The sequence below is a fragment of the Notolabrus celidotus genome, chromosome 6 (assembly GCF_009762535.1).
Source record: "Notolabrus celidotus isolate fNotCel1 chromosome 6, fNotCel1.pri, whole genome shotgun sequence".
Lineage (NCBI taxonomy): Eukaryota > Metazoa > Chordata > Actinopteri > Labriformes > Labridae > Notolabrus > Notolabrus celidotus.
The window spans coordinates 5,367,299-5,387,558 of NC_048277.1; the positions used below are offsets into that span (position 1 = coordinate 5,367,299).

The following is a 20,260-nucleotide window of genomic DNA, read 5'->3' on the forward strand; positions in this document are numbered from 1 at the left end:
AGCCCTTTGTTATGGTCTATCACCGTGTCTCTCCACCTTTCATCCCCCTGGCTCTGTAGATGGAATCACAGCTGGTCTCAGTCACTCGCTTTACAGATCAGTGGCACAGTCCACTGTTGTGATCAAATGTTGGCTCTTAATTTTATCACCAAGTTTAAGACCATCCTGCCTTTCTTTGATGTATTTCAAGGAAAAAATAACTTGTGTTATACTCGGCTCAGTACAGCACATATAGCAATACATCTGCATCCTTAGTGAATTCCCCAAAGTGTGGTTTGGGAATTCTCTCTTGATTGTTGTATAAAAACAGCCAGCTTCAGTTTTTAAGTTGGGACTAATTGTGATTCTAATCTCGACTGCGTGTATTTAGTTGACAAGGAGCCTAAAAAGTTAATCAAACTCAGGAGGCCCATTCAGTAAGAAACTACAGAACCGCAGGGAGAGCTTGTGGTGAATTCTGTTTGAAAGAAAAGTGAGCCAAGTTTTGATAAACACCAAACTCCCCTGCAGCCCACTCTCTCTCCTCCCACAGATCTCCATTTAGCATCCTGCTGGGAGGGTTGGGATCACTGCTCGTCATCAAATACATGGCGCAGTATCGTTTAATTGATGCTGAGGCTTTGCAAAACTGCAACAGAATACATGATTTTTAATCATGTGTAGAGAAACAGATACTACAGTATCACTAACACACTCTACCCTTATTGCTACGCTAAGCTGCACAGGAGTTGGTCTGCTGATTATGTAAGGGATAATGTTTGGTTAACAGGTTGTTTTGATAGAATAGAATCCCATACATTATCCCGCTAATTACCTGGCTACTAACTTTATATACAAACACGTTGTTAAAAACATTGATTAAAGATTATTTTATTGATCTAAAATGATTTATGTTTGCAGTTATTCAAAAATAGTCCCAGTGATTCCTCGTCAGTGATCGTTCCATGGTGATGGATTCCTCTCTGCCTGTTGCGGTGGATTGAACATGAAACTGTCCTCATTCAGCTCTCCTTCTTCTCTGAGCTCTGTGGTTCACACACCTTTAAAAAGAAACTAATGTCACAACTTTGAAAAGCCTGCTGTTTAGCATGCTAACCAAAACTAGGATTTTAGCCACATTGTTTTGATGATAAGGGAAGCTAATGGTTTCTCCTCAGCTTACAGTCTGTGGTTTCAACAAGCAGAAGATAAATGTGTCTGAATTCTTTTCCGTGGATTGATTTGACATGACGTGTGATCAGTTTGTCTCTGGTGTTGCTCATGTTAGTGAAAGTTAATAACTGCTGTCAAGGGGTTTTGACCAATCAGAATCAAGCATCTTACACAACCAGAAGATCAGTAAGAAAGATGGGTAATAAAATCTGTTATCAAGACGTCACATTTGAATTTAGCGTTGAATGATGGTCAAAAAAATCCAACATGGAATTTGAGGTCGCAAGAGGGACACAAACAAACTGTAAACACTGTCAGTGTGTGTCAGTCAGTGTGTGTATGCATGTATGTGTTTTGCATGAGTTAGCATCTTGCCTCTGTGGTGTTTTCATAGACTGTAAAAAATATGGACGTAGTATCCGTGACGTCACCCATCTGTTTCTGAAGAGCTGTTTTGAGACCAATCGGCTGCGGCAGCCATATTGCTTCTGTCGAGCCAGTGTGACGTACAGAGGCGGGCTTCGAGCCTCCTAGCCAACAGCTGCAGTGTTCCCACAGGCAGCTGTGCCTCTCATTGGAAGACTGGTAATCTCAATATCTTCGAAATTGCCGAATTAGAAAAAAATTCACCCCCCTCACAGTGAGAGGACGTCGAGAAATTAGCTATTCAGACTACACTCATCTTTTGTACCAGGCTGTAAACATGTTTATTAATGCTGCAAAGATCGTCTTTTCCCCATTCATGTGTATGTGACTTCCGGTACTTCCGGAGCCAGCCTCAAGCGGATCCTCGATGAACTGCAGCTTTTAACACTTCCGCATTGGACTCATATTTTTAGACCGAAGGTTGCCGCTTGGTTGTTTTGTGCACAACACACAAACACACAGTCACAGCCTGAATGAAGTGGTTTGGAATGATTTGCCTGTATATACGGCTGAACTCGTATCAGTGAGGATCCTCCTATAGAATGCAGTATGGACAGAGGAATTGAAGGCTTCATGAATATGAGAGTTGATCTTTAAGTGTGGACCACATTTATTATAATCTGCAGCTTCTTTATGATGCTGGATTATTGTCTTTGAAATGAGTGTTAAGTCACTAAGTTCACACGTAGCTTCTCTTCAACATAACTTCTAATTTAGGATGCATGCTACACTCTACATTTTCGGGGTTACAGCAGCTGAGATAGTCTCAAACGAAGCATAAGTTATATTGTAAATCTTACACCTATGTCTGAGAAGTCTTTAACTCTTCTGTGAAACACTGGTTGTGGTCATGACACATCGTTCTGAAAGATGAGATAACTTGGAGGAAGAGCGGTAGACAATTTACGGGCAGTATAGACCATAGACTGTATAATAAACGGACGTATTATCCGTGACGTCACCCATCTGTTTTTGAAGCGCTGTTTTGAAGCCAATCATCGGTGGGAGCCATATTGGAAATGCTGAACTCAACATAACTTCTGTTGAGCCAAAGAGGCGGGCTTTGAGCCTCCTCGCTAACAGCTACAGTGTTCCCGCCTGTCAATCAACTCAGCTGTGCCTCTCATAATGGAAAACTCATAATCTCAATATCTTCTAAATTACCGCGTTGTGAAAAAATTCACCCCCCGTACAGTGTGTTGATCGAGAAATGGGCTATCCAGACTACACTTGTCTTTTAAACCAGGCTTAAACATGTTTATTTCTGCTGTAAAGATCGGCTTTCTGAATGGGTGTGTATGTGGTTTCCGGTACTTCCGGAGCCAGCCTCAAGCGGACACTAGAAAACTGCAGTTTATAACACTTCCGCGTTAGCTTCTATTCTTGCGGCCGGAGGTTGCCGCTTGGTACAGATACAGTCGATGTTGTGTCATAGTTATGGGCGGGGCTTAATGTGGGGGAAAACAATCCTCTCCCCGCAGCCTTTAATACCACAAACACACATAGTTTCAACTCTGATGCTGATGCAAACAAGCTGTCATGTCCTAAATCGAGTCATTACCGTCAAATAACAAAGAATGAGACATAATTGAAACAAACAGAACAGAGTCGGATTATTATAAAATTATTATAAAAGATAACGAATGATCCTGCTCCCAGAACACACAGACAACTAATCAGCTGATCAGAGATCATTTCACATTTTATGGAGATTAATACGAACTATTACAGCATGTTTCAGTGAATTCACTGCACCTCACGATTATTATAACACACACAGAGCAGCCTCAAAAAGCATGATATGTTGTTCACTTACCTTCTAACTATTAATCCAACATTTATAGACCCCTGAAAGAATCACACACTGTCTGGATAAGGTTAATGTAATGTTAAAGTTTCTGAAGTGAGGGGGTGTGTATTTCATCTCCTCTGACGTCTCCTCTCTATTCTTCCCTGTAATCTTTGCTGTATCATGAACAGCAACATGTTTCAGCTGTAGATTAACATAGCGTTTTGATGGAGAATTTCTGTGCGCCACGGACACATTGATGCAGAAGTATGTGGTGCTCATGTCCATGTCAGCCCCCACTGCAACGCAGCAGTATTAACCAGCCTTTAGGTTGGTCATTTATGAATATCAAAATCAAAAGAGGTCCAAGAATGGAGCCCTGGGGCACAGGGGGTATATATTTTGGCTAGTTTGGATGTTGTGCACTAGTTAAGATGATCTTACGTCTCAGTGGTGCAACCAAACACTGACACTACTTAAGTTACAAACTAACTAGGTTTAAAGAAGGTCGAAAGTAAGACGCAGCTTGTACAGAGCCGCATGCAGCCGGCCACAGAAATGAAAATCCAACAAGATCAATGATCTAAGTCCAGCCAAAACGTGTTGTGGTCTCGTTAATATAATACAACTACGTATCTCATTGTTCTCACTCAACTCAACTCATCTTTTTCTATAGAGCCCCTTTCATACATTCAAGCATCCAGCCTAAAGTGCTTCACAAACGAACAGAGACAGAAAACTACAGCAATAAATAGAATGATACAAGATAAAACAAGAGAGAGGAAAGGAATATTAAATGACTAAGAATAATATAAAATAATTACCATAAAATCAATGAAATAAAATAGAATAAAAATAGAAAGATAGAATAAGATTGATTTAATCAAACATAATTTTAAAACAGTGCTAATAATGCAGGCCAGGGCTAAAAAGAAATTACTCCAAATTAAAAACTAGATTAAAAAGGTAAGTCTTTAGTTTACTTTTAAAAACACCCAGAGAGCTCAACGTTTTAATGTGCAGAGGCAGAGAGTTCAGAGTTTCAGTGTGATCGAGCTGAAACATAAAACGACAGTAGATCTGTGATCACTATGTCACTATGATCAGACAAAAACAATCATCTTTAACTGATCAGCATCTACATTTCTTTTTGAAGTTATATTTTTGGACTGTCATACCTTTATTAGATATGACAGCTGAAGAGAGACAGGAAACATGGGAGTATAGAGTGGGGGAAGACATGCAGGAAATGGCCGCGGCCTGGAGTCAAACCGGCGGCCTCTGCGATGAGGACCACAGCCCCTGCAAGAGGGGCGCTCAGACTGCTAGGCCACCAACGCCCCAGCCCATTTTTGATGGGACAGGGATTTTTAAATAGTTATATTTACTGCCATATGTTGTTACTTTGAAGTCCAAATAGCTAGGCTGAATCTAAACATCTCTTTATATATTGATGTGATCATCAGGCATTATTTCCCTGCATTGTCCTCGTCACTGTTGTTTGTACAGGATGCCCGGCAGGCTTCGTATCGTTCAGATCTGATTGATCTCGACTGCTCTCGCTTCATGTGAACGACACACAGGCGCGTATGGATTTATGCATAAACAGGAATTTAGACAGCAATACTAAAGGTCACAACACGAGTCTGAAAATGTGCATGAGAAGCACATTTCTTAACGAATCAATAGCTCTAATGTTACCAGAAGAACACACACTCATCACCAGATTCATGTCACAGCACGCAGATCCTTCACTCTGCAGGTCAGCACTGGGACCAGATCTTTCCTGTGTAGCTTACAGTCATGGTTCCATCTTCAGTGCTTTGAGGTTATTTGTTGTAAGTGCTGTTGAATAATGTGTATAATTCTAAACATAGAGAGGTGATGAAAAGGAATAAAGACGGATTGAAATGAAGAGAGAGGAGGAGGGGAATCGGAGACAGACGATAGAAATCAGATGAAAAAATGGACAGAAAAATGAAAGTGGAGGTGGAAGGCGGAGAGCAGCGCTGGTAGAAAAATGGCGACTGGCTGCAATTTTTTCTGTCTGTGTCCTCGTCTCACTTTTCACTGTTCCATCTTTCTCTGCCAGCTCTCTCGCTCTCTCCGTTTCCCCTACCCTCACTATTTTTCTACCAACCTCTCGGCTTCCCTTTCTTTCTTTCGTTCCTCTTTTTTCTTTATCTTCTTCTCTTCTTTCCTCCATTAACCCTTTTCCATCTTTCCTCTCCATCCCTCTCTCTTTGTCTGCCCTCCCTGCCTCCTAACATACACACACATCCCTCAGCAGTGATGGCATGCGTTCAGCTGATGCATTTGGCGAAACCCGGAGCATCTGCTGAGATAGACGAACACTTTTGACACGGCTTCACAGAGTGTGTGTGTGTGTGTGTGTGTGTGTGTGTGTGTGTGTGTGTGTGTGTGTGTGTGTGTGTGTGTGTGTGTGTGTGTGTGTGTGTGTGTGTGTGTGTGTGTGTGTGTGTGTGTGTGTGTGTGTGTGTGTGTGTGTGTGTGGAGTCTCCTTGTGCTGTGTGTTCATGCCTGTATCTGTGTCAGTAGCAATCGATAGCTGGCGTATGCTCTGTCTCCATGTTCTTATGAATGAATGTGTATCTAGCGTAGATTTGGCTGCACGTGGCTGCATGCATTGTCATTCCGTGTGTGCCGGCCTGCACGGATGAAAGCAGCTCTATGGTATGTTCCTGAACGAGTGTGTGCCAAGGGACTCCATGTGGAGGTGTGTGTATTAACATGCCTGCTTTGTGTGTGCTGTGATAGTCACCCTGCATATAGGAATGTCCCCCCACCCTCCCTTTCTTCCCACATGTGCCTCCCAAAACCCTTCATTAACTAAACATGACCCTTAAGTGCATGATTAGCCTCATTTCAAGACAGGATGTCGGAAGCCATCAACCGAGGGGGGAAAAATCCATTACTATAATTGCATTGAGCTGAGGGAGGGAGGAGAGAGGGAGGAAAGAAAGGAAGGATGCATAGATGGATAATAAAGGAAGAAAATGAGTGGGACTGAGGGAGGGAGGGAGGAGGCGGGTGGTCAGGATGCTGGGATGAAGTGAGGAGAGAGAGAGGATGAGAGAGCATGAGGGGGAGTCAGCTGATGGTTGGAGCTGATATTCTATATGAATCCATACTTGTTTCTCGTGGATCCCCCCCGTGTCTGAACACTCAGTTGGTACGTCCCTCCGACAATAAAACCACCTCCAGTGAGTCTTGATGTGGCACTTCCACTCGATACACCGGTTCAGACACATGAACCTCAGGCCTGCCTTTAAACTGGGGGGGGGGGGGCTGCAAGCAGTCTACCATGCCGTCTCAAAAGGGCACAGGGAACACGCCCCGGCATGGCGGCCTCTGCTGCTCCCCTGGCACAGCCTCACAGAGGGATGGAGAGGCAGAGGAGCCATGCAGGTCTCCGGGGCTGTCAAAGCCTAGACACCTGGGCACAGATGAAAGAGAAAAAAACTACTCTTTCCTGTCGCATCCTGTCTTCTCATCTGCCTGTCTGTCTGCCAGGCAAGCAGGCAGCTGCTCAGCATGAGTGAGTATTGCCTTTACACATGGATATGCTCCCACACACACACACTCAGAGAGGCATGTGCTTTGTCTGTCACACTTTTTTATCAGCGCTCTGTCTCTCTCCTTCTCTTCTCTGGTTATTCCACCTTGTGTGTATCTGTAAGACACTCACAGAGGAGTCAATGATCCTGATGAGTAATCGTGAATGTGAACATAGCTGTGATACTGTATGAAAGCATATGTGTGTATGTGCTGGCGTACTTTGCATATAGATTCTTGCTATACAGGAAGTGAATGATGGGTGGGGTTTCTCACACACACACACTCGGGCAGTGGTCGGCTCATTGTGTCATGGCAAATGAGGACGGAGAGCCCTCGTCTCCTACAGTGGCGGTGACTGGCACAGAGAGCCAGGCTGCCCGTCTTTATTCCCCTTAAACGCCTCTTTGACTGTGTCCTTATGTAGCCTTTAGATTCCTCGACACCATGTTTCTCTACGCCACATCTCTCGGCTGGTAATCGGCACAAAGCTGAGTGAAAAATCTGTCTTTTTCCTGAACATACTTTAGGACTACATGAAGGCGCAGACAGAGCGACTGTCTACACGCAGGCTGCTGGAGCGAGGGCCTGTGAGCCGGCACATACATGCACGTTAACATGCGTAGTAGAAGCTGCATACGCACACATGTCATGGTTCATTTTAAAGGATTAGTATGATGCTGTGTCTGTCGTGGGCATAACTTGGATTAGAAAAAGGCGTATCTTTTAGCACACATTCAGACGTCAGCAGATTTTTCATGATATCTGCACATTCTCGCAGAAATAATCCACAGACTGAAACTTAAGCTGAGTTAAACCGAAGAAATGGTTTCACCGAATGTTACCATGTTCATCTTTTATTTCTCACTGGGTACGTTTATGCTCCAGTAATGAAGTATTTGTCTGTTTTATCTCTAATTAACAAACCCTTTTCCCGTAGTGTTTCTGTAGAAGCTTCTGGGCTATCTGGTCAGCAGGTTGTGGGTGTTCACCGTGGGTTGCAGATCTCTGAGGATACACAATACTGGGGTGGGGCAACAGAAAACATACATCTTAACATACACCAACCATGAAGCGCTGTTGATTGTTGAAATATATAAGCAAGCATTTAGGTGCTGCTGAAATCTCTCCTCTTTTCCCAAAACGTCAGCGTGTCAGCGAGGCTTTAAGTAGATGCATCTCTCTATTTCATGTATACACCTTTTGAAATGAATGCACAGGAAAAAAGCGTTGGCAGTGTTTAGTGTCACTGTCAGTGTGAAACGCCGGGTACAGTGTGTCTCAGGTTGAATTACATGCCAGCTCTTTTAACTGTTAAGTGCCGCTCAAAAATGACACATTAAGGCTCGAGCTGTGAGCAACATCCGTGTTTTAAGCTTTGTTCTCTGAATTCTTTAAAACTGATCAACTTCACAAACATTCGACAAACGCCCAACGTGAATCATACGAGGTTTGTGCCAGTCAGGAGAGAAAAAGACAGAATCTGATCTCTAATAGCAGTGACATTTCGTGTGCATTAAGAGGTCGCGCTTGGTGTTTATTGGAGGCATTATTATGCTAACAAGTTTTGAGGCACAAAAGGCAATTTCATGTAATAGTGCAGAGCATTTGCATCTCAGACAAATGGGAGTTTTGGCCACAGCTGCTGGGTAAGTTGTCAATTTTCATTTGGCACAAAAACTGTTTTATCGGCAAAGTCGTTGGCAGAGCAAGGGCAGCTGGCAACAAGCAACACACTGACAGCAATGAAAAATCTTTGCCTCCTGTATTTCATCTGAAGCAGAAACGCTGAGGCGACTGGCCCTCAGAGTTTTCCTCTTTGGCCCGATGTGTCGCCGTTACTGTGTGCCTTTTAGAAAGAGCAGCGTCAAACCCCACCCAGCCCTCTGCTTTCTGGTGAAGTTAGTCCCCTCTGTGTTTTTAAAGAAGGAACAATATGACCGAAATAATCTCCAATGGCTGATACATCTCCCTGTTCTTTCTTAGTAGGCCCACACTATCAGCCTCTGATATAATACAGCTTTTCTTTTCTGCTCTCTCCCTTTATCCAGTGCAGCTCTCTGGTGAGCGTTGACCTGAGCTCTTCTCCGGTTAGAGTGGTTAAATTTAGGCCTGTTCTCAGGCTCTCCTGGGGATAAAGGAGACGGAGAAAGACAGAGGAAGGGGTGCAGGCGGAGGGAAAGCAGGGGGATGGAGAACTATCAGAGGGGTTAATGGGTTGAGAGAGGAAGAGGGGGAAATTAATTGATTCAAATTAGGGTTGCAAAGGGGTTGAAAATTTCCGGTAAATTTCCATGGGAAGTTAAGCTGGGGAATTTGGGAAATATTCCAAATTGGGACCTTTCCATGGGAATTATGGGAATTAACTGGGAATTGAGGGTAATTTAATGGAAAGGTATCATATCCAAGCATAATTATTTGTTTTGTTATAAGCAGACATCCATCTAAAATAATACAATTAAAACAGATTTATTTGTAAGAAGAACTTTATCAAGTGTTAAATATTTTATTGAACAATCAATTTTTCATTGAAGAACAAAAACATGAATGTTGAGTCAAATATTACTCATCCCCCCGACCCAACCCATTCAAAAATCAACAAAAATGCAATCCCAACAAAGTCCCTTTCAAAATGTTAAATGAAAAGAGATGCTCTCCCTCCAAAAAGTCCCATTCAACATGCAAATAAAAAAGCATCTTCCCTCAAGCTTCTCAAGCCTCTGCAGGATTCTAGAGATCATGTGTGCTTCATGTGATGGAGGAAGGCACAGTGCATGTAGGGGGCGTGGTCTCAATAGCCCTGCAGTAAGCAGTGTGCTATGTGCATGTGATTGAGGAATAGCAGAGATATTAAACTGTACTTGCATGAAATCTGGTTGTTTTAGTCAGGATTATGCTAAAATATATTTTCCCTAACTATAGTTAAGTCCCCTATTAAAAGCCAACCTTCAATTTAGTAAATTCCTGGATTATTCCCGTACATTCCCGTTAATTCCCATGGAAAGTTTCCAACTTTGAAAATTCCCGGAATTTTGCAACCCTAATTCAAATAGAAAAAAGTATTAAGTATTTGATTTGATTTAAGTTGTACCTTCAAGTGTTGACCTTCATCATGCCATGCAGCCTAAAAACATAACGCAGACAGCTCCGTCTGCTGTGAAGTGTCTCATAACAAACATTGATGTTAAACTGAATCTTTGACATTTCAATCAGCTCTGAGGGCTTCAGACAGACTGGTGTAGAAACTGAGCTGGTCTTGTCTTTCCTGCTGTGACATGACTGATTGCTGATTACTAAACTCTACGGCACCTTTCCACTTATTTAGAGCTGTAACAAATTGCTGTTCACCATGATTGAGCCAAATGAGTGTTTAACTCCTGCGCTGTGATTTTTCTTGCTGTTTAAGATTTCAACAGAAAGTACATAATGTACAACAATCTCATGGTTTAAAAATCCCTTTGATACCTCGGATGTGACGATGCACTCAGCTCCACTGCGATGTGATGCATGATGCTGGGTTCACAATGCAATCTTTTTCACACATTTTCTTATAAATGTCCCTCTTTAAGTTGACGCTCTGCTCTTATTTTGCCGTTTTTACTGCCAAACACTTTGGTTAATTTCCTTTTTTGATATCAAAGGTGGAATAAGAAGATCTGCTGGATCGTAAAGTTATGACAGTGAATTGAAACAGCTTGTAGAAGGATCATCTGTAAGAATTGTGTAACATGTTGGCACCCTGCGGAGAGGCATACGCTCTTACATTGTCATCCTCTGTTGCGCCTCTCTCTCTCATACATGAGAAATAGAGAGATAGTGTATTAGTTAATCAACAGCAGAAGGCAATTGTATTCATATTAAAAAAGGAAAAAGATAAAATGGTCAGAGAATCTACATTGGCTGGCTGCCCAGCCTCTCTGTGTGGGAAACACTGCCGCTGCATCCTCACCTGCAAAATCCCTCCCTGATGCTGCTGCTGCCATGTCTGTCCGCCTCTGTGCAGCTACAGACCTAAGAGACAAAATGACATCCAGATAGAGAAGTCAAGAGTAGACAGGACCCTCTGCTGTCTGAAAAGGGAACTACGTTTCAGTTTTCATCTCCTTGATTTGAATGGACCCCATGTGTAACCGTCATGAGGTACAGTTATCATTTCAGTCCATACTTTTATGGCTTTGTCGTGAAAAGTGTCTGACATGAAGATAAGTCATAGTGAAGTGATAATGTTTCACATAATGTGATATTAATAAAGGTAATAGTGTTTGAGGCTGAGGCTTCCATTAGTGTTTCTTTAAATGTTTGATCTTTCAGTGTCAGATCATCTCTAACTGTCTCAGATTACACTGACAGGAGGGAACACTAGCTGATTGTGGCCAGTGCCTTTAACATAGTCTATGATATTTAATCATTGATAACTTTTATTTAGGGCTGTCATGATCAGAGGCTCCATTCTGTTTAGGACTGGGCATTGCGTTCTTTTGTATCGTCAAAGTTTTAAATCACAGTTGTCTCAGGTTTGTCAGGATGGAGGGATGAAAGAGGGTGAAAGAGGAGAAGAATGCAATGACAGACAGGTTGATGGTAAGGATGGTAAGTTGAAGAGAAAGTAAATTAAACTGAAGATCCAGAGCGACGATCAGATGAGGAAGGATAGAAGAATGAGGGAGGGCATGATTCTCCACACCCTTTAAAGCAGAATCATCCCTCACTGGTTGTAAATGTGTCTTCCCGTGCAGGTGCTTGTTCTTCAAACGCAAAGACAGAGGGTGCCAAAATGTCATCGGAGAATTAACTGCTATTATCTGACAAAGGGAATAACTTTCCACAGACTTGAGAGGCTGTTATGTCAGAGGTAGAAGGCCTGTGGTTATATAAACTATAAGAACACAGCCCATCTCAGGGCTTTCTTGCATAATGAGGAGAGGCAGGTTTGTACTTTACGTCTCAGGAATGTAAATGTGCACACAGCGGTTCTCAGCTGGTGAGTTGACCTCCAAGTTGACGAGGCTGACAAAGCATCTAAGCTGAACATTATAATGAGAGCAAAAGCAGGGGATCATTCTCTGATGAGTCCTCCTCGGTGTGTTCAGTTTCTCTCTTTCTTTTTAGAACAGTTTGATAAAAATGACCAAAGATCTACTCTGGAAGAAAGCTTATGTTGACGTCACATTTCACTGTCACTGTCACATGTTCTTTAAACAGGTTGACTTCTCTGCATTTGCTCACTTTACAAAGCTTTTCAAGTCTTCAAGTGCTTAATAGTCAATTGGTCTTGCGTTCTAAACGTGCGCCCAATTTAGAGGCTATAGTCCTCGTTGCAGCAGTCGCAGGTTGGATTCCCGGCCTCACCCACTTGCTGCATGTCACCCTCTCTCTACTCCCAACATTTCCTGTCTCTCTTCATCTGTCCTATCCAATAAAGGCAAAAATGCCCAAAAACATAACTTTAAAAAAAGTAAATTCCCTTAATATAAATATTTACTTTACCCACTTTTTTGTTTTTGTTTGTTTTTGTGGCTAAGAACCAAGCGGCAACCTCCAGTCTCAAACTTTGAAGCCCATGTGGAAGTGTTATCAACTGCAATTCATCGAGAATCCGCTTCAGGCTGGCCGCAGAAACACCAGAAACCACATACACACCAATTCAAAGAAGACGATCTTTACAGCAGAAATAAACATGTTTACAGCCTGGTACAAAAGCGAGCGTAGTCTGAATAGCTCATTTCTCGATCGGCACACACTGTACGTGGTTGAATTTTTTCATAACGCAGTAATTTCAAAGATATTGAGATTACGAGTCTTCAACAATGAGAGGCACAGCTGACTTGATTGACAGGCGGGAACACTGTAGCTGTTGGCTAGGAGGCCCAAAGCCCGCCTCTTGACGTCGCAATCGCTAGACAGCAGCAATATGGCTCCCGCTGATGATTTGCCTCAAAACAGTGTTCAGAAACAGATGGGTGACGTCACAGATACTACGTCCATATTTTATTCAGTCTATGGTTAATACGTAAACAAAAGCGCCTTTTTTTTCTGCTGCTGGACTGATTATGACGTGGTTGCGCTCCCGGCTGACACCTGACCACGTTCATATGATTATTTCTCTCAATAAGAACGAATAGACAGAAAACTGGACACTGTGAGTCTGAAATATGTTTCTGTTCAGTTCCCTTGTTGAAGTCTGAGCCTTCACTTTTATGACTGTATGTCAGCAGAGATTATGAGCCTGCTCCACACGTTGATATTCAGTGTTTAACATTTTGAACACCTCAATACGATCCGTAGCTGTTCAGTACTGTCAGTAATATACATTGTGTCGTAAAGGAGATTTGATTCAGGGGAGAAAATGCATTTGGCATTGTTTTTGACGTGGAAAACTTTAACCTTTTTTTATGATTAATTGATAATTGATCGTTAACTTTTCCAAAGACTGATCACGGACATTTCTTGAAATGTACATCCCTGGTTACAATCTTAAAAAAAAAAAAACAACGAACACACCACCCCACAGATGTGTGTCGCTCTGCTCTGCCCTCTGTCACAGCCATTACACCGCTAACTCTTATCATTCCCAGGGCAGCAAATACTAACGATTAAGTCTCATTGTGTCTCTTAGAAATGCATACGTTACATTCATTTACTACCAACCTGTGGACGGTTGACGGTGAGCTCAAAACCTCTAGAGAAAAGCAGACACTCATATAATGTCCAATCTAAGGGAACATCCTGACAGAGAGCACACTCTACAGATACACTCCTCCTCTGGGTGAGGAATATGTTGATTTGGGTCTACATCCAAATTACATACGAGCTTCTGCATACTCCTCCTGTTTCAGCAGTACGTCTCTACTGCTCGGACACTGTTATCAGAGCAGAGGGTTATTATCAGTTGAGTTAGATGTGAATCATTATCATTTACCTCCAGAAAGGCCGGAGGAGGAGGAGGAGGAGGAGGAGGAGGAGGAGGAGGAGGAGGAGGAGGAGGAGGAGGAGGAGGAGGATGTATGAATGCACCGGCAGCCATCTTGAGATGTGACCAAAATGGAGGCATGCTGAAATCTGTCCTATAGCAAAATGGCGTCTGAAAGCATGAACGCTTCTTTAAGCTGCCTATACGTCTGTCAGAAAGCGGCCTTGCACTTGAATAATCATGACAGTGCATTTGACTGCACATGTCTGCGATGAGAAGAGGAGAGAGGACAGTGAGGAAGAGCAGCTTCTGTTCTGTCGAGTCAATGATGGTGCGACTGATATATTTGTCCTCCTTTAACTCTGTTTATTTTTATCTGAGTCTCTTTGTTTATTTGTGATATTTGACTTTAATCTCTCTCTGTTTCTGTCTTTTCTTTCCCTGTTTGTCACTCGTCTCCTCCTCTTCCTCCGTCCGTCTGTCTGTCTGTCTCTGCTTCGTCCACAGGGCTTCTTGAAGAATGAGAGGGACAACGCCCTGCTGTCAGCCATCGAGGAGTCTCGCCGCAGGGTCAGTGTCTGTCCGGTGTCTGATTGCCTTTGCGATCTAAAATAAGTGATAAATGTGTCACAGTGCAATCTAAATCTCACATTTCAAGAAAACAGTTCAAAAGCAACTTCAGAATGACACAAACCAACAAACCCCGGGCATGTTGAGTTAATATTTATTGTTCACAAGTGAGAAGGTTTGAGAACATGAAGCTGTAATGGAGTTTATAGCTACAGAGAGAAGTTTGATTATTTATATAAAGCCTCATCATAATATAGTAACACTTAGAAAATCGTTTTCAGTCATTTCTGCTTGATGTGATCTCAAAGTCCTTCTGGTGTGAACCTTTAGGGATTTTTCTTAAATGGCTTCCCTGATGTGCACAGTTAATAGGCCCTGCGTTTAATTAGCTGCCGTTCCCATTATCTCCCTCCCTGCTCCCTGAGAGGAAAAAAAGACTTTGTGCAAGGGTGGAAAACTCCAATGCACTGAAGATAAAAAGAGAAAGGATGTTAAAGATGTTCTTGCAGATTCCTATTAGGCTGCTGTACCTTTTACAGCACATGAAATGCAAGTAATTTGGCTGTGAAATGAGGCAGTTAGTCTGAGCCGACCAGACTCACAGAAACCACTTGACACAAATCAAATCTCATTTTAATTCAGAGACTTCTTACAGTTACACATTCTGGATTAATGCAGCCAAAACCCATGATCCACTAACATCTGATTAAAAGAACACTTCATCAAATGTATTTCCTTTCACTCACACTTTTGGGTTGGTTGGAGAAATGGTGGAAGTTGTTTTGAAAATGAACTGGTTAACTTCTCTCTATGTGATTCAATGACTGATTTCTGATACGGCCTGAATATCCGCCACAGTGTCTTGTCTCTGTTCACAATGTCTCCAGCAGCTCTGCAGGTTAGAAGTGTTTAAAGTCAAAGAGTTAATATCCCGTCACACGTAGGGACCAAGTTAACCAGGTGAATTCTTGCTCCAGTCTACATTTGTATCTCCCTGAGCTGCAGATCAGAAGGATTCAATTATCTCACGTTCCCATTATCTCACTTTGAGTCTCTGTGGACGGTTAAAATAGACTCCTCTGGTCCTGGTGGAGCAGAACAATCTCTACAAGGCTCTGCTGCTCAATCTGGTGCATGTGTGTGCGTGTGTGTGTGTGTGTGTGTTTGTCATAGGTAAGCCTAATTTAAAAAACATACATGTATGTGCGAGGCTTCTTTTTACACCATTAATCAGGGGCTACATTCACTGCAACCTCAACCCATCTGCTAATGCCAGTGTACCCTCTGTTGGTGTGAGTCAGTGTTCATTTTGGCAGCTATTTTAGATTTAGTCTTAGTCTTAGTCTTTAGACGAAAATGCCTGTTAGTTTAGTCTTCTCAGCCCTTTATAGTTTTAGTTTAGTTTTAGTTGGCGGAAACTCAAAACATTATAGTCTTTGATTTTTGCCAAAACATTTTCTCTCTTTTAAAAAAATCATGTAGTCGATCAGATATCGTTATCAGGGTTGTACCAAGTGTTCAAATAATCAACATTTTACTGTCTTAACACTTTTATGTAATACCTTAAGTTAAATAATTCAGCCTGTTCCTGCTAAAAATTCAATCGAAAACAGTCTCGATGGGACCACTGTGACTGTATTTTGATTCTCTTGATTCAAATAAAAATGCCATGAATGCGAAATACAAGGGCTGCATTGCAGTTTTACTACGGTCCCTGAATGCACCTGCAGTGACAGACGCACTCAGACAGTGGGCTCATGGCACTCTGAAATGCATCTGCCTCTTTGATGACTAGGAGTTGATCAAAAGTTACTAAATGTGTCTGATGTATCACCAAACTTTAATAAATCAAGCTGTAGATGGGAGCTTTTTTTACGGTTATAGCGGCAAACAAGGCAATGGTCAAATATTAAACAGACGTCCCCCGGGTGTGTCCTTGTCACTAACACACACCGGGGGTAAAAATCCTCAATGAAGATGAGACAGATGCATGGAGGTGGGGAGAGCTGGTTCATAAAGCACTCCTGCTGCAGGTAGAGACCAAGCTAACACTGTCCCCTTTGAATAATAACTCAGCCTGTCACAGAACTGCATCACTTTTATTTTCCTAAGTTTTATTTCTGGGCTTTTTCGCCATTATTGACAGGACAGCCAAAGAGAGACAGGAAACATGGGAAGTAGTGAGTGGGGGAAGACATGCGATGAATGGTCAAACGGCTGGGAGTCGAATCGGTAACCTCTCCGACAAGGACTGTAGACTCGATACGTGGGGCCCTTAGACCGCTATGCCACCAGCACCCCATCGTTTTTATTTTCAAAGATTAGAAGCACAGCGAGTTAAAACATGGATTTTTAATGTCCGCCGCTAACGTTTTCGTCTCGCCATGATCTCGTTAACAAACATAAAACGTACTTTCGTCAGACTTTTTATTTCAGTGATGCACTTTAGCTCATCAGTCTCGTCTTTGACATGAAAAAACGGGTCTTGGACGAACATTTATCGTCATCATTTTAGTTAACGAAATTGACACTGCTTTGAGGGAACAGGAACATATTACATCCTGTAGCACCATGTTGAGAACTTAAACTGATTAAGAGAGCCAGAAAATTAAAAATAGAAATAAGGGAGAGAATGGCATGGTATCCAATAATTCTACCAATGATGTAGGGGAAAGTTTAATAAGAATACAGCACACTGCTGAATTTCTGTAGCATGAAAGTCTGTAGAGTCAAACATGAGAACAATCTCTGATCCCAGAGAAGCTCTTAGGACCTGTTGTGATTCATTTGCATGATTTTTCCACCTCCAGACATTCCTGTTGGCTGAAGAGTACCATCGTGAGTCCATGCTGGTGCAGTGGGAGCAGGTGAAGCAGAGAGTGTTGCACACGCTTCTTGGAGCAGGAGAAGACGCACTGGACTTCAGTCAAGATGTGGAGGTACAGTACATGTGACACAGAGCTGGGTTTTAGGTCTCTGCAGTTTAAGTAAAGACATATAAAGAAAGACAAACAGGTCTTCACCAAGAGAGAGGAGAAGTCTGAATCTGCTTAACCTCAAATAACAGTTACTCAAGTCATTTCACTTTCCCCATGAACAAAAACAGTTTAAAAGCTCTCTTTCGGACTCTGTATGACCTCATCATAGTGACTGCAGTATACACAGTGTAGAGATGGATGTGAAATAAAAAAGAATCACATCTGTGCAAAAATCTGTGAGCAACAGTGTTATTTCTTCTTTCCAATTAACGTAGTCCCATAATCCTTGGACTGATTATGTCAGCTTAAAAGGAAGTCTCAAATCTTTCAGATTGATTTTGTGCCTCTGAACTCAAAGCTGTCTACCTCCTCATCTAAACTAACGTCTCATCTGAGACTCTGAGGGACTATTTTAATCTTCATCCTGAGAGAAGAAAGAGTCTGTCATCATGTGTGTCCTCCAGTATAATCCTTTTCCAGCATGCTCCTGGTACCTGCAGTTTAATGTGAACATGTCTGCTACCTTTTTCTTCTTACTTGTTGATTTAAAGTGGAATTGTGCGTTAAGATGAAGGACTTGAGACAAAGCCCCAGTGTGCACTCACACACGGCCAGCACAGTTTGTTCTGATTCAGTTTCTGATAAATGTAAACACCGAGGACCGGCTGTCCTTCAATGCAAGAAGAGAATGGACTGTCGATACTAACGGAGGATGTCACATCAGACAGAGTGTACAGTTCTTAGGTTCATGATAATGTTTCTAATGTTTGCAGTTGTATTTATGTCATCGTCTGTTCCTCTTTGTTTATGCAGCCCAGCTTTGTGAGTGAAGTCACAGCTCCAGGAAGAAGCGCGTTGGACAGCGTGGAGGTGGCCTACGGACGTCAGGTGAGATTTTACACAGCTCAGATTTCAGCCTGAGTAGGGATGCAGACATTAACTGGTTTCAATATTAATCCTGCTTTAAAATGTCACGGTTATTTCATCGTAGAAAGTGTTTCTGTTGCCACTCTCAAAAATGATGATTACCATAACTTCCACGGCACAGACACAGAGTCACGCTGCACTCGTAGACTTCATGGTTACACAGAGCAACACCAGACTTCATGATCAAATGTCCTGTTTTCATTTCCCATCTGCACTTCTGTGCATATTCTCATTCACTCTGTTCGTCTGTCTGTCCACTTTCTTCCTCTCCAGCTGTAATTCGTTTGTTAGCCCCCAGAACTACTTTACCCTGAACTAAAAGGTTCCTGTGCCCCCGTTGTTGTCTGCGTTTCAACCGCGGGCTGAAGTCCCGGGTAGATTGTACAAATCAGGCCAGTGACGTGTGGAAAAAGAAAAAAGTAAATGCACTACACCACCAGACCAGTAGAGGGCAGTAAAACAAAGACGTATGCCATTCATCACAGATGACACCATAGAAGCAGACGGACAGGCAGGTATCATTATGAGCAACACAACAGTTAGCCTGTTAGCATGAAGAGACTCAGCTGACGCTGTTTTAGATGGTGCTATATTTCATCACAGATGGATTCACTGAATCAACACGTGAGAAGAGATAAGTGAGAGTAGCAAAGACGTTTCAACACGGCTTTAAAATCCTTTTGAACTCAAAAAGCCGTGGCAGAGATCGCCAGTGTTTTAGTTTAAACAGCGACCCTGTTAACTGGAGACTCTCAGCCGGATGCATCCCTCATAAACGTCTTTGGACGATCATTGAATATCTGATGAGGATATTTTGAAATTTTAATAAAAACTAAACTAGTTTGCATTCCCAGGAAATCCCTCTGTGTTTCAACAGCTGTGTAAATTCAACAAACACCGACACGTTCAGCTGAAGGTCTTCAGTTTACAGGGTCACTTTTAAAACCGTAACACCGGGACAGACACATTCGCGGTGGGCTGAGAGAAGACTACTGTTACAAGCTGCTAAATCAAGAGAATCACAGCTTCTTCTTTTGAAAAGTACACACACATACAAAAAAGATAGAACAAATCAAAACTAATGAAAGAAAGAGAAATCAAGTGAATCACAGATGTGTGTGATGTTATTGTGGACGACGGGCAGAATAAAAACACTGCAGGTAATCTACCAATCAGACACGTTCAGCATCGCAGGCCCTGCCCCTCAAAAGTCCCAGAACCTTTGAAAAGTACTACCCCCCCAAGCAGGGGCTTTTCAGGGGGGACATTAACTACCCCTGAACTAAATTGAGACACTGGTTCCTCCAGTCAAAACGCACGCAGTTCAAGGGTAAAGTCCCTAGTTTCAGGGTAAAGTTGCTGTGGTCAAATAACGCCTTTAGAGCACTCAGAAAGACTAGAAAAGCACCATGTAAGTCCAAGTCCATCAACCAAGTCAATTTAAAGACGTAGTCATGTCATGGCTGAGTGGATGAAGTAAGAGTTAGGAGCACTTCATTTCTTTTGCATCATGTAGTGCATGTTTTGAGTCCTTATTGACCGACATATATCAATATACATTGATTTGATATGTATGTAAACATTGCACACTGATGTGAATAAATATACGGTGATAATAACCCCTGGTTTATGAGGCAGGCTCTGTAATATTCTGTCTTTGTTCAGAGAGGACTGTGGATGGAGCCGGACACAGAGGAGTGAGAGGGGAGTGACGTGATAAAGGGCGTCAGGTCAGAATTTAATCCACTCCTGTGTCTGTAGCCTTTAGACATGGGGCGTGCAGTTTAACCACTGAGCTAAATCAGTGCTCCAAATATCAGATTTTAATATTTGGAAAACAAATCGTGAAGAAATTAGGAAAAGAAAGGGAACAGTGACTCTACTAACATCTGTCCGTGTCCACTGAGGTGTCATTTATTAAACAAATCTAAA

General features: G+C 42.4%; 1 protein-coding gene across 2 annotated transcripts in view; it reads left to right on the top strand.

The window, feature by feature from the left end:
* nup93 (nucleoporin 93) overlaps positions 1-20,260 on the top strand; it is a 70,782-nt gene that overhangs the window by 13,510 nt on the left and 37,012 nt on the right. For both annotated transcript variants that reach the window (XM_034684998.1, XM_034685000.1), the window contains exons 4-6: positions 14,361-14,423; positions 17,234-17,362; positions 18,215-18,289. In XM_034684998.1, coding sequence (XP_034540889.1) covers positions 14,361-14,423; positions 17,234-17,362; positions 18,215-18,289 — 267 coding nt within the window. The remainder of the gene's footprint in view (positions 1-14,360; positions 14,424-17,233; positions 17,363-18,214; positions 18,290-20,260) is intronic.